We start from the raw sequence: 15,369 nt of genomic DNA, 5'->3' as shown, positions 1-15,369 counted from the left end.
TAGAATTAATGCCACCAGATGGCAATCTTATCAAAAGAGTAACAACAGGAGAATTCCATTCTAGTGAAAAGGAAATTCAAGGTAACATCAGAATCAAGAAAACCTGCCCCCAGCTGTCCCAAAACATAGATTGATCTCTTGACTTGCTTTCAGGCTCCTACTTCAAAAATGAAAAGAAAACTTTAGGCAAGGAATCTAAAGCAGAATTTATCAAGGTTCTTCTGTGGTGTAAAACTGTGCTTTTGCTAGTCATTGGCTTTAAAAAAACCCACCTATTTTCAGTATCTTTAATTTAAATACTTTTGGCTTCAGCATTCAGTTAGTGAAGCATTTCTGAATATCTTTTGATTGTTTTTCTCCCTGAAGTAAAGCTACCTTTCTTGGAAATTAGCTTTTATTTTGGTGTTGTTTAGGATATTCAATTAGGATGTTATTTTTATCACCACTAGCTTTACTGTGAAAAAGTTATTTAATTGGCATGACATACACAGGCTTGTAAGTAATTTTAGATTGTCTTAACGCTGCACAGTATTAAAATTCAAAAACAGTATAAAAGGTGAATGCAGGTTACATCAGACAGTGAGTTTTTAGGCAATTTGTGTCTTCAGAAATATTTTTAAGTGAAAATTAGCAAAAAAATACTGCTGAAGAAATTTGGTCTCTGGTCTAGAGATTTCAAGACTCTTTTGTCATGGCCTCAGAAGGTCAAAGCTGTTGCTGCTCAGAGGAACTGGCCCCCTTCTGGTATTGAGGCAGGGCTGGGGCTGGCTTAAGGCCGTGCAGGAGGCCGCTCTCAGGGGAGTTCCTTTGGCCCTTCCTGCCTTTGGGCCCTGTTTGCCCTGAGGTTGGCCAGGTTTCTGTCTAGATCAGAGCAGGTAAAGGGATGATGTTCGTTCACTGCATAGGTTCAGCCCCACAATATGGGATGTCAGGTCTCAGTTGTTTATGGGATTCAGGGGCTTTAAGGAAGTTATTCTGAAACTGAAATAGCCTTTCATTCTGACACATGGGAGGATTGACTATTTTGTCAATACAGTGGTGTTTAAATACAGTGTGATAACAGTCATACAGGAGAGTTAATCCTGAGTTATGTAGCTACAGCTTGGGTTAAGGTCTAGACTGGTGTCTTTAGAACTGAATTACAGAATATTGGTTGGTTGATCAGCAGTACTGAAAACTCTTAAAGATCACAGAATCCCAGAATGGTTTGGGTTAGAAGGGACCTTAGAACTCACCTCATTCCACCCCCTGCCATGGGGAGGGACATCTTCCACTAACCCAGGTCTCTCCAAACCCCATCCAAGCTGGCCTTGGACACTTCAGGGATGGGGCAGCCACAGCTTCTCTGGGCAACCTGTGCCAGGGCCTGCCCACCCTCACAGGGAACAATTTCTTCCCAATCCCTAATCTAACCCTGCCCTCTGTCAGTGGGAAACCATTCCCCTTTGTCCTGTCACTTGTTACTGTGTTAACACCATCAACCTTTTCTGTGGGTAACATCTGTATTTTATAAATGGAAATATACGTTAATGAATAATAATTTCAGTTCTTTTTTTTTTTGCTGGGCTATAGAAACCAGTGCAGTGTGTGCAAGTGCGCAGAGCAGCTCAGTAGCACTGTAGGTGCAGAAACCCAGCCTGGCAGAAGTGAGAGCGAGGCCCACAGTCTGTGCAGGTCACTTTGAATCTCAGGGGTGTGAATGAACCTCCTCGCATTGGAGGCTGAATGTGTTAGAAACCATTTGGGTAGAATCCAGCTCCTCTGCAAGTGAGGCTCCTGAACTCATTTAAACTCCTCTTGCTCTTTGAAATAAGAGGGGAGACAAACCCTGACTGCTTTTGCAGCAGGATGCTGTCAGGCATCATAATTCCCTGCTTCTGTGAGAGGCAGGGGTTACTTGTTCCTGACTCCCACTGTTCTTCTCTAAACATACTTCCCTAAAATTTTGTCTGGCATACATGAGAACTTGTGTCCATCTGAGTGATGCACAGCAAGAGTAGGATCTGGGAGCTGTTGGCTGTGGAAGGCACAGACATTTTGCCTCTGGATCTCGGCCTTACAGTTCTCTTTAGCAGAAGGTGGTGACTCCCCTACTATTATCCATTATATCCCTCTCAGAGCTATTTCTGCCCCAGGAACAAGAGGGAGTAAGTCAGTAGTAAGTGTGCTGGCAGGTTCTGCCTGCTCTGATTCGTCTCTCAGGGAATCCAGCTTGTCCTGCTAAATCCAGGTCCTGCATCTGAGCTGCCTTGGGTGCTTCACACGGCACTGCATATGGATATAGAGAAATCAAAATTGTCGTCCCCTCTTTTATTTTTAGGATTCTAGTAGTGACAGAGTATGGAGAAGGGAAAATACAGTTGTGGATGTAAGTTGCTGTTGAGTGTAATGGGGTGGAAAATGAAAATCATATACCCAAGTGTAATAGGGGAGAACTTACTGTGTAAGATATGCAATAGGAATTGCATATCTTAAGACTTTTACAGTTAATAGTGTTATTAAAATGGTAGTTGCTGGTGTTCATGTATCTAAACAATATTGTTTAGCATATTGCATTATTCTGAGGGTCAGTGATAAAAACTGTTTTGTCTGATTATCTCAGAGAACTGAGCTGAACAGAAGAAAAAATTCTTGAAGCAAAACCCTCCAAAATACAACCCCAATTTTCCATAATATTTCAGGATGGAATTGCTTTCAAATTGTTGTGGTTTTTTTTTTTTTTTTAAGTTTTCTCATTTGAGATCTAAAAAGCCGGTGCAAAACAGCTTGCAGTTTGTTACAAACACGTCATTCTATTTGGTGTTTTTTATTCATAATGGAGTATGTTCAAAGGAGAGAGAGATAAAGATGATTTGCAGAAACTTCAGACCCAGATTTGTGCCTTCAGTAGTCACAAAGTTCAAAAATCTGAATCTCTGGAGAATCACAATTTTTTTTTTTCTCTTAAAAATATTAAGAAAATTTTCTTGTAAAATGATTGGGCTGGAATTCAAGGCCCTGTATAGTATGCAAATTCAGATTTAAAAAATGAAGAATGAAGTCTAAAATTTGAGCAAATTGTTGTGTTTTGTGTTTTTTTGGTTGTTTTTCTTTTTTTTTAAGGGCCCATGATATTTTACACCAGTGCCATTATGGATGATAGAATGGATAGAATGAGTTTGTAACTTTTCCTATGATTGCATGAGAACAATTTTTAAAACGGACTGGGGAGAGAGTGAATTTCTTCCTGCCAGTCTCCATCACTGATGGAATTGTTGGTGTCTTTAAACTCAGTGTTCTAGGTTGTCCTTAAGAATGATCATGTTTTCACAGGTCAGGTGCTAATTTCTGCCACCTTCTTTCTGGGAAATGATTCCATTGTCTTTTCTAGAACATGTGATGTTTCCTGAGCGTTGCCATAACACCAACAAAAAAATTTCTCCGTAAGGTTTTCTTTAGATTAGAAGCAGTATGTGGCTGTCCATTATGTTCGAGCAAATACTTTAGTGTTTTGAAAAGCTAATGTATATCCTTTTTCATTTTTTTCCCTTTTTGTTTTTGTTTTAATTACACTTCATAGGTGTTTTGGGATGCTGCTAAGCCCTGGACGAAATGTGAAGAACAGTGACATGCATTTACTAGACATGGTAATACTTAGCTCTGATAAGCTCTAATAAGTAGAGGTGATCGGAAAAAAGCCCCAAGAAAACCCAACAAAAAAACCCTCTCTTTTGTTTTGTTTGGGTTTTTTTGCTTAAATCCTGGGATTTGATATCTTAAAACATAAGATGGACAGAATATTTCAGTTCATGTTGAAACCTGTGGCATCTGTTTTTTGTTCAATTGCTGAGGCACAGATCAGGTTGTTAAAATAACTGAGCTTTCTGTATTGTGTTAAGCATATTCCCTAAAAATTTAGAGCAAGTAATTGCTTTTATGTTTGGGTGCCGGGGAAGTGCTCTTATTTTTCCTAGGGGCTGAAAACTTTTGCCTTTATTTCCTTCATTTGATTTGAAATTCTTTCTCAGTGTGAAGTATTCACTTCTCTTCTACTGTATTTAATTTCTTAGGGCTGCTTGTAAGAGAACTACAAAATTATATGATGCTTTCTGTGTTATTACCAAATTACTTTTTCTCTGTGGATCAGAATACAGCCATTTTCAAGTTATGAAGTGCTTGAGTTAAACCCTTCAGACTTTTTGTGGCTCTGCAGTTGTCCCAGTTTTGCCCTGTCCATTTCTGTGCTCGTGCTGCTGGTTCCACCTGTCAGTATTCTCTTGTAGGACTTGTTTATTTGCCTGTTTGTACCTACTAGCTCATTTTTCCTGATTTTATTTGCTGAAATTAGTTCCCTTTTTATTATTTGATCATAAAACCGAATAAATGATAATCAGTTGTAAAGTGTTGTAGTTTCTATAAACCTATGTAACACCTTTTTACTGTATTTGATATTTGAATTCCTGGCTTTACTCCACCTGGAATTCTATTTACATTTACATTCCAGTTACTTTTAACTGCTGGATTTAATGACTCGTTAGTCCATTTCTTGACTGTAGCATATGAATAGACATTTGTGTTTTCCTTTCAACCTCACTGCTCTATATTTAAATCTGGAGAACTCGGTCACTCCTATTTCTCCACGACAAGCTGAGTTGCAGAGAGGGAACATCAATCTCCTTTCGTCCATAAAGAGGCTACCAAACAGGCCTATTGGATCTGTAGGAACTATTCCAGAAGACTTGAGGAAGCATGTACTTGCCTCATACTAGTAATAGCTCATTCCATTATTTCATATTCTTAGTGTAGATTGTGTTCTGTGGAGTAAACACAGCCTTACTCTGAGGTTCCTAGCACTGTTTCCCCTCCCTGTGCTCAATCTCTTTGATCTCAAACCATAACTCTAATAGAATCCTGTATGATTTTATTTGTAGGAATCCATGGGAAAGAGTTCTGATGGGAAGGCTTATGTCATTACTGGAATGTGGAATCCTAATGCACCCATGTTTCTTGTACTTAATGAGGAAACTCCTAAAGGTAGTGGATTCTAATCAGGGTATTTGTTTTGCCTGACAGGGGTTTGGTGTGTGTCCTTTCTCCTGGCAGTCAGGGTGCATGTCTGCACCATTATGTTCCAAGAATCCATCACTAGGAATTTTTCTGTATAAACATGGTTAACATAGAGTTGTGAATAGTTGTTCACAGAATGGCATGTTGCTGACTGGGAGACATTAAATCAGTGTTTGGGGTTGATGTACCTGTCCCTGGTTACCGGGATTTTTGGGTCCTGAGCCATGTGCAAGTTGTTTTCTACCTCCTGTACTCAGCTGAGCACTGTGAACAGCAGGCATTGCTGTTCTGTTTCTTTTAGCTGTGAGGTGAGTTGATTACAAATAGCATTTCATGCCCTGCATCCTGGGGCAGCTGGCAGTGGTGCAGTCAAGTGCTTGATTACGTAGCACAGTTCCTAATGCTGGAATTTGTGTTCTCTGATGGGATGTAAAAGCTCTGAATGTAGATCTGGAGATCTGGAGTTTGTTTTCTGTCCAAAAGCAGAGCTCACATCAGTTCCTTAAAGTCATATCCAAGTATACACAGTCAGAGTCACTGTTCCTGCTGATGGATTTTCAAACCAAGTTATTTCTAGCAGCGTATAACAAAACTCTTTAAAAGTCTACACTTCAAACTGTGACCTTATCCTGTGCATATTCCTTTTGTCTCACGGGGATCACGTTTCTCAGTGGTGTTTTCTTTGCTTGATGTTTTGCCCCTGTCTTTAAAACAAGGACATACTGTCTTTGGTTTATACAGTTATCAGAGTTCTTGGTACACTGGTTAATGCACGCTATCATTCTGTGCAACAGGCATTAAGGGGTAGAACTCAGCTAAATAAAACAGGTGTAGTAGAATCAGTAATTAGACAGAAAAGGTTTTCAATTCGAACAGCAGTTTACAAATTTGAACTTTGACTGATTTTTCTGTATGTGACTCGTTTTTGTGTTGCAGATAAGCGTGTCTTCATGACTGTGGCTGTGGATATGGTGGTTACTGAAGTGGTAGAGCCAGTCAGATTTTTGCTGGAGACTGTTGTGCGTGTGTATCCTGCCAACGAACGCTTCTGGTACTTCAGCAGGAAAACCTTCACAGAAACTTTTTACATGAAGCTAAAACAGGTAATGCATGCTGGTATTTCAAAGAAAAGTTGATGGTGGGAGCATTTGTCTTGTCTGCCTTAGTTGGGCCTTTATAAAAGTTAGCATGGCACCTGCACCTCAGCAGTTTGTTTCTTTGAACTATTCATTTCAGGGATGTTCCAATGCATAATGATTAAGTAGCTACATAAAGGTTCAGTCTCTTTGGGTCATGGTTTAACCCCAGCTGGCAAGCAGGGCCCACGCAGCCGCTTGCTCACTCCCCCACAGTGGGATGGGGGAGAGAATCAGCAGAGTAAAAGTGACAAAACTCGTGGGTTGAGATGAAGACAGTTCAGTAGGGAAAGCAAAAGCCGTGTGCTTAAGCAAAGCAAAACAAGGGATTCATTCACTGCTTCCCATGGCAGGTGTTCAGCCACCTCCTGGAAAACAGGGCTCTGCCAAGTGTAACAGTGACTTGGGAAGACAAATGGTATCACTCTGAAGGTCCTCCCTTCCTCCTTCTTTCCCTGCTTTATATGATGAGCATGATGCCATATGGAGCATCCCTTGGGTCATTTGGGATCGGCTGTGTCCCCTCCCAACTCCTTGTGTACCCTCAGCCCCCTCCTGGTAGGGGTGAGGAGCAGAAAAGGCCCTGACTTTGTGTAAACCCGCTTGCTCAGCTGTATCCAAAACATCCTGGTGTTACCAACACTGTTTCCAGGACAAACCCAAAACAGAGCCCCAGACCACCTACTGTGGAGAAAACCAACTGTCCCCCAGCCAAACCCAGCACACTTTGTAACCTGAATTGTAATGAGCTGTAAGTTACTGGCTTTGTGGGCTTAAAGTATTTTGAGCCTACCTGTTGAATTCTCCACAATTTTATGCAATCTGACCTGTGTGCAGACTTCTAAAGCAGGTCCCTTTGACTGGTGAAATTGGGAAATGGCTCTTTACTTGTTCATTGTAAAATCAAAGAGCCGCTGACATTCAGAATGTGAAGGTAGGTGGCTGTAAGAATTTAACCCGTTGAAGGCAAAGGAATCTATTGCAGAAGTTGAAAAGAGCAAGGCTGTTACGATTGCAGCTAAAGTCTGTTCTGTTTTTGGCCTTGGCTGAGGTGCATGCAGGGGGTATGTGTGCCCAGGATCACTGCAGGATGATTTGTATCCTCCTGCAGCCTCTGTTGACTTTCTTTCTGCAAACACTTATGTTTTGGTATTGGCTCAAAAAGTGAAGGGCAGAGGCCAGCTGTACTGTGTGCACTGAAATAGTGGTCCACCATCTTGACTAACGAAACCAAAGAGCAGTGATTTAATTTTACTGAGCCTAATGGGAGCATTGGTGTTGTCGTCTTTTTGTGGGGCACACGACAAAAACAAGCTCTGTTGATATTCCGTGGGAAAAGTGCTGCTGTGTTTAACACTTAGCAAGTAAATAAATCTCATGCAGTGCTGTTTCTGTATTTCTTCTAGAGATTAGCATAGCAACTTAGAATTTAGAAAATCTGAGAAAACCAACTGTTACATGCAAATGAGAATATCTGCATTTTGAAATTAAATACATTTGAAAATATTCCATTCTCAGCTGTTTGATACTTATCTCTAATCAGTTCAGCTTGCCTTTGAAATCACTTGCAACTGTACCGGTTTTAGTTGGGTAATATGGATGCTTTCTTTTTCTCACCTCTTATACTGTGACAAACACACACGTGCCTCCCTTCCCTGAAGAAACACATGTATTTCTTCCTGCTGCAAAATCCAGAGGAGCTGTTCTGCAGATCTCTGGGAAAGGAATATTTTTACTTCTAGGAATCTTTCTCCAGGATTAGGTCCTGATTGTGGATGACAGGATCTCTCTGGGTGACTTGTAGCAAATCTTTATTTCTCCAGTTACCAGCTGAACAGTTTGCATTGCAGTAGCTGTTCCTACCCATACCTCTGAAAGGTACTGTGCCTCAGGACACTCTTACTTTTTGGGAAATAGCTTTGAGGAAGGATCTTGGTCTGAACCAAGCTTGGTGAGGTGCAGTCAGATAAGAAAACTGACAGAAATGCAGGTTGATGTGTAATTTAGGATTGTTCTTTGTTTCTGTCTATCTTACTGTGCTGCTCATGCACATTTTCATCGTTAGGACATGATCCTTGTAAGGGTGGGTTCCTCTAGATAACAAATTTGTGCTTCAGAGAAAACCAGTAACCAAATTACATACATTTTATACAGATGGGTCTTGCAGTTGACCAGAACATGTGCAAGGAGCTGGAGACTTGTAATCCTTGTAACATAGAGCAAAACCCGCAGTACCTCATGCCTTACTCCCTCAAAAATAAAAGCTGTAGATAGCAATGGTTAATAACGTTTGGGGCATCAATACTTGATTGATTTAACCAAGTACTTTGTAATTACTTGATAATGGTGTTCTGCAAGAACGATACAGGGATAATGGCTCTAAGATCATCCTGCTAAATGTTACAAAACGCAGGGTATTTGTGCCTACACCCCAAAGTTCATTAAACTGACTTCGTGAGTTCAGGCAGCAAAACTGGCTGATAATCGGAGCCTTTCCTTAAAGGAAGCAGAACTGAACGACGAACATACAGTAAGAAAGCTTTCTCAGTATCAAGTAGTTTATATTTGTCGGTCCAAGCAGTCACTGTTTAAGCTGCTCATCTGCATAATTTCACCAGCTTGTTGAAATTGAAGTTGCTGGTCAGCAGTTCATGTGTATGTCGCTGCAGGTATTTTGGAGTCTTCCAACTTTATCCTAACTTTGTTTTTTTTTTTTTTTTTTAAACAAATTGAATGTTCTCTAACTTAAAGTATGTTGTGTTTTATGGTTAATTTGATGTTTTTAATATGTTCCAAAAATTACCTTATTTTAACTGATTAGGCAAGATGCACAAAGAACAAAATAGTACATTTTGGGCTGGTTCATTTAATACCATCATTAGTTTGCAGTTCTGTACAATTCTCTACAAGTATATTAATCACTGCATGTCACTGAAAAATAACTGTTCAGAACTGTAACTCAGAGGAGAAACTAATGCTCCTTTTATTTTAAAACTTGCAACTGCTAAAGTATATTTAACTAACTTTCATAAGAAAGTCGTAGAATCAAAGAATGGATTGGGTTGGAAGGGACCTTCAAGATCATTTAGTTCCAACCCCCTCTGTTTTGGGGTTCCATGACATTTCCCCATAGGAAGGAGTATATTTCAAATTATGGTCCATGGAAGAAAGATGAGTTATTCTGATTTTTAGTAAATAAAGCACTAAAAGGAGCTTTTTACAATTTACAGCTTGTTCAAAGCGTGAGGTTTTGTTTCTTCTTTAGTCTTGTCTTTACAATTATTTTTTCCCCCCTCAGGCATTCAGCTCCTGTTTCAGTTATTCCAGTATTTTTCCTGTTTGTTCTCCCCTCTTTTCTTTAGCTGAGATTTCTCTTTGACCTCAACTCATTATAGCTACTGAAATTGGAAAGCTTTTTTTGTCATCGTTCTGAACAACACTGAAAATGGTTGTTAAGAGGCAGCTTTGGAAATAATGCGGTGTTATTTATATTTTCTACCTGTAAAGCTGAGAGAAACAGAAGTGTCAGATATTGCCATCTACTTGTGCCAAGGCAAAGAAATCTGAGGGAGTCTTGCCCAAACTATTGCTTAGCCTTTGACAGCCTTATTTTTCTAAGCGGGAACCTAATACATACCCGTACTTTGTTTCAGTCTGAAGGAAAAAGCCACACAAGTGCTGGAGATGCGATTTATGAAGTTGTCAGTCTGCAAAGAGAATCTGCCAGAGAGGAAGAATTAGTCACCCCAACAAGTGGAGGAGGGCCTATGTCATCCCAGGAGGATGAGGCAGAAGAAGGTAAGGATAAACAAGCACTTATAGTTTCCATAAATAACACCGTTATATTTCTGCTGTTAATTTACTCATTTAATTCTTAATACAACTGCTTTGGACAAAAAGATCACCAGTAATTTTCTACTAGCAGCACTTCTTTAGGAATGACAGACATTTTTACCAAGCCATTGTTTGGAGATGTTTCAGCAGCAGCAGCAGACAATGTGTCCATCTTTCTTGTGCCTCAAAATGTGGTACTGAGGCACTTGTGCTCTGCCAGCCGGGCAGAAAAGCTTTCCTAAAGGTATTTTTTTCTGATCAGAAACCATTTGCTTTGAATGTGCTCCTGAAGTAACTGGGCTTTGAAATGGCAGGCTTTAAATGCCTGTTTGTAGAGGAAAACCAAAAACATCCCAGGCAGACTCACATGGAGAGTTCCCCCATCCCCAAAATGTCTGCTTAGCACATGATTTGTTTTCCCTCACTTATATCCAAGGCTTGTAAAAACATCTCCTGGTTCAGTTGCCTGCACCTCAAATTTTTCCTGCTGATGGGGTTTTTTGGGGGTGTTTTTTAATTTTGTTTTGGGTTTTTGAAGGCCCTTGGCCTACTGTTGTCTCTTTGTACTGTTAGGGATAGTCCACAGCACTCAGAATAGGCTTTCTATGTGCCTTTTTTTGATCTGGATGTCTGACCTACCAGAAATTTTAGAGTTAGTTTTACAAAGTTATTCTTCAGATTTCTGGCACTGTTTTGTCAATACTATAAAAGGTCTCAGTACTGTGGAAAAATTCTTCCTTGGTTCTTAGTTATAGGTAAGTATTGGCCATGAGCTTGTGCACTAAGAGTCAGAACCCTGGCATTAGCAGAGGCAGGAGCACCCAGGTGTGGTTACCCTCTTCCACTTAACAAAGCAAGCCCCCCGCGTATGCCAGGTGACACCAGGCTTGCAGAACCCACAGTCAGGTGCTCTTTGAACCTTCATCAGATTCCTGGGGTGGAGCGCAGTGGGCATGGACTGGCAGCGTTATTTCCTCCTTTGTATCAAGTACCACTTCTGAATAGTAAAAATACTGTTTTCTCCAAAGAAACTCTTCTGTTTAATTGGTATTTGGGATTGCCTTGCTGAATTGCCTTGATTCATAGCAAGAATTAGTTCAGATTTGCCCTTCGGGACTTGTGGATCAGTGCGGTGTAATTCAGCTGTGGGTGTTCTTTTCCGTGCTGGATGTGTGAGTTATTGAGCCAGGATAATTTCTGGGGCTTGTTTGATAGGGTAGAGTTTAAGTAATTATTTGAATACCTCTTTTTTAATATTGCTCTTATTGGGAAGAGTAAAACTCTGTTACAGAATGTGATGAATGCAGCACAATTAGGAATAACGTGGATATTGTCCTCTTGGTACTACTACAGAATTGCTTTATTTTATTACAGACAAAAAGTATTCCACTAGGGTATGAACCTAAGTTTAACTTTGGTTTAGCTCCCTAATGCTAGTTTCCATATTTTAAATGTAGATTATTTCCTAGGAGAAGACATTAAAAATACCACGATGTGCCTCTGTTCTCATGGAAACCGCATTTTGAGTTCTGTGCCAACAAGTCCTCTATCCTGGAGGATATGCAGGTTCAATGAGTCATTTGCAGTTGTTCTAAATAAATCTCTTCATTCTTTTCCTTTCTTTTTCTTTTCAGGGTACTAATTATGATGATGGAAAAAAACCCCTTGAGTTTACAATGTCTTATCTTAGCCTTGGAAGAAGGCTTTTTCTTTACTTTAGTGTTAAGCATGGTAGCTACCTGGCCATATAGGTTTTTTTTAACTTTGCTCCTTATTTTTATTTTTTTTTTTGCTTTTTCCTTATCTATATATCCTCCATGCCCACAGGATATTCCTTAATTGATTTCAGAAGCACTGCAATTGCATTTTCCTTTGTGTTAGTACCCAATTCCTGTGTACTCTGCGTGCACACAGCTTGCTGAGATGTCTTGTGCCATGAGAATATGAATAAAGATGGTCATAAAAAAGAGGGCATTTTTAAAATATTCTTGTTTGTTTGTTTGTTTTAATGAAAGGCCAAACGTGATTCCTGCCAATAATGATTTAAAATAATCACTACACTAGTGTTAGGCCTAGTCCCTTTCCAATGTGGAGCCACAGTAGAAAACTGATACCATATACTCCCTAGATACCATTCCTAGCTTTTAATTTTTTTTCTCATTTTAGCTTGATTTTTTTCACATGAACAGCTATATAAAAAAATAAGACCTTTGCAAAGATTGTGCGGTTGCTACTTAGAGATCTTTCAGGCCAACAACACTTTTGTTTTTTAACTATTAATGTTGTAATAGATATTTCTGGCAACCCAGTCATTTAAGGTTCCTTGCTTTGGAGGTAATAATTTTTAAAATATAATTAATATTAATGATATCTTGTCAAAACCTAGAATGTAAAGTACACTCCTTGATAAGAAGTTTTCTATTAAATTCCAAATATAATTTAAAAAAGATTAAAATATATAATGAGGAAATTCTTACACTTTCTGGAAAGGTTTCAAATAAAGTGGGTATAAGTATCAGCTCTTATTAATAAGCAGAGTTCACTATTAATATTTAATTTTGAGTAGAACCTTGTACCAAGGAGCAGAGCACAGTTAGTTGAACTCCTCTTTCTCCTTTTTGGAGCGTTAAGAAGTGAGAGCCCAGAAGGGATGGGGTGGATTGTGCATATTGAAAAAGGCAAAGCTCAGGGAGCATTTTATTGTGGTGTTCTGTGGCAGGCTGAACTGCCTGGCTGCACCTGTGAGCCCCTCAGCATTGGGGAAAATAGCTTTCCAGCAGAAAGGAGGATGTAGTCCTAGGAATAAATAACCAAGGGAGGAAAGGGAAGAATAGGTTGACTGCTTTTAGCAGCAATGCTTGCTCAGGCCATACGTGAAGTTTTGACCTTCCTTTGGCTCTAATATTTGAATTATTTATTTTTTTAACTATAATGTAACATTTCAGGAGATCACTAAATAATTCCATTCAAGTTTCTTCTGGAGTCTGGATAATGTTAGAAGGTTAAGGATCACTCTAAGCAGGACCAGTTCTGTTTAAAACCAGAAAATATTCTTTGAGCTGATTGTAACTGAGTTAAAGATACTTTGGCTGAAGTTTTCTGTGGTCCTGCGTGTCTGGTTATGAGCTCATGTTCCCATCTGTAAGTTGCCTGCAGAGTAAGCACTCACCCTAACCCTGAAACAGGTAATTCATGTAAAAGGTAGTCCGGGGAAAAGATAACTTGCCTACCAAAAAGAGGCTCCTGAAGGGTGCCTCTGGAACACTCCCAGGTGACCTCTAGGAATGCAGGACTGGTTCTGCTTGTGGTTTGTTTACCAAGAGAAGAAATAACAAACTTAAGAAGGTAAAACTTCTCCAAGAACAATAAGAAATGGATAGACAATAGAATAATGACCCAAAGAGGTATGGACATTCAGTATGGAGGTGGTGGGATTTGGCATTGAAAACAGACGGGAAAGAACAGGGGAGCGTGAAAGTTGGAGAAAGCTCTGAGTGTGATGTGTTGGCCTCGCCGGGAGATGGTGTGTGTGGTGGGGAAGGAGTGGGCAATGCTCAGTGATCCGAGATGATCAGCCAGACTAAATCAGGATGCTGTGTCAAGGGCTGGGGGTGGCAGAGGCTGTTTTCAGGATTGAGGAAAGCAGAGGAGTAGAGGAGGTGATGCTTTAGGAGTCAATAGAGAGTATTTAGTGATAAAATAGGGGTTATGATACGAACAAATGGGGATGACTGAGTGAGAAGAGTGACATTAGTGGTGTCGAAATAGTCAACTCTGCATTTTTATCCAAATTAAAAATAACTTTATGTACTTCACAGGAACTGTTTATTACATTAATCCAATACAGAGTAAAGTTGGTGGGTCCTAAACGAGATCAGTTAGATCTGTCTTGGAGTCTTTTTGCTATGTCTATAAAAGTGAACTAAAACTTCACAAATCCTAAGTTCAAGAGGTTGTATTGCCAGTGGCCATCTCCAGACAAGAACCCTTTGCTCCAGTTCCATAAAGGATGGTTTTCAAATACAGGCACTCCTAAGAATGGCATCCAAATGAATATTCCTGATGAGCCTGCTGTCATTTTATGGATTCTGCTGATCATTCTCTTGCACTGGATTATTTTCACACCTTAAAAGTTCACTTCTGTTATTAAAAATCGCAAAATAAATGCACTCGGTTGACTTCTGCAGCTGTTATTGTGCTGCCGGGGAGAATGTGATCCTTTCCTTAGTATATTAAAAAAATGCTGAATGCAGAAGACTTGATTTTTCAAAGCTGGTGGAAGTTGATAGTTACAGTTGTATTTAAATTTGTTCATGCAGGTGCGGCCTTTGTGTTAAAAGGCGAGTGTTTGAAATGTTTTGAATTTGAAGCGCTTCTGTGGGTTGCAGAAGTGTTTAATGAAATGGCAGGATTGTAAATGAAATGGAAAATTGGGGAATTTTAACTCCGTTTCCATTCCAGGCAGTGGAACACACTCAGGAAGTCAATGTGGCTTGTTCTGAGCTGGTTTATCCCCCTCTTCCTCCCCAGTGTCCCTTCGACACTGCTGCAGGTGTCCCTGGCCACACACCTGTGTGTAGGGATTCTTGCCTTGATAAAATTTGTTCCTCATGCTGACTTTGGGAGGTTCAGGGCAAAACACAATTTCTTATTTCTGGCCTGCAGTCCATGAATGTTCCAGGGAAATCTGTTGATGCCTTTGGTTTGGTTTTGCTGAATGACAGAAAAAACTGTTTTCAAACAAAGGCAGTTTTCAGTTCCTTGGGTACACAGGTGAAATCTTTTCCTTGGATTTCAAGCTTTTTCGTTTTTTATAACTTAAGTCACTTCATAAAAGAAACACAAAACGAGCGTAAATTGGTGTTTGCATCTTGTCTGGAAGAAACTGCAGATTATCTTGAATGGTTTGGCTGCTTTATTCATTAGTGGTTGTCTTTTCCTTGTCTGCCTATAGACAGTATAAAAGTAATTTGGAAAAGGACTTGCAATCCTGCTGCCTTGTTAGGAATTTGAACTTCCTATTGCTAGAGGGTCCTCTCAGTTTTCAGTCATGAGCTCCATGGTTTGGCCTCAAGCTGCCACATTTCATGTAATTAAAAAAAGTATTTGACCACTTTAAATAAAAGGTGATTAAAAAGACTTTTTTCAACCAACAGTTCCCCCTTTTTACTAATAATAACCTCAAAATGAGATCCTTCTCTTTTCAGTTTTGATCGTCACCTTCCTGGTATTTTGTGAGTCTAAGTGCTTTATAATCCAAGTGTGTTGGATACTGCCTTGGCACTTGAAGTAAATGCCAGGCAACATATAATTTTCATGTGTTTGTAATGTTGGTATTTTTTTTCCATTGGAT

At 39.7% G+C, this 15,369-nt stretch overlaps 1 protein-coding gene across 7 annotated transcripts in view; it reads left to right on the top strand.

The window, feature by feature from the left end:
• The window catches only part of RABGAP1L (RAB GTPase activating protein 1 like), a 245,133-nt gene that overhangs the window by 40,079 nt on the left and 189,685 nt on the right, over positions 1-15,369 (top strand). For all 7 annotated transcript variants that reach the window (XM_039380098.1, XM_039380095.1, XM_039380097.1 and 4 more), the window contains 4 exons: positions 3,560-3,626; positions 4,911-5,013; positions 5,983-6,149; positions 9,836-9,980. In XM_039380098.1, coding sequence (XP_039236032.1) covers positions 3,560-3,626; positions 4,911-5,013; positions 5,983-6,149; positions 9,836-9,980 — 482 coding nt within the window. The remainder of the gene's footprint in view (positions 1-3,559; positions 3,627-4,910; positions 5,014-5,982; positions 6,150-9,835; positions 9,981-15,369) is intronic.

This window comes from Pipra filicauda, unplaced genomic scaffold, assembly GCF_003945595.2.
Source record: "Pipra filicauda isolate LSUMZ 115617 unplaced genomic scaffold, ASM394559v2 scaffold185_size1782982_pilon, whole genome shotgun sequence".
NCBI lineage: Eukaryota > Metazoa > Chordata > Aves > Passeriformes > Pipridae > Pipra > Pipra filicauda.
The sequence above is the reverse complement of the archived record's forward strand: the minus strand, read 5'-3'. Positions and strand labels throughout refer to the sequence as shown.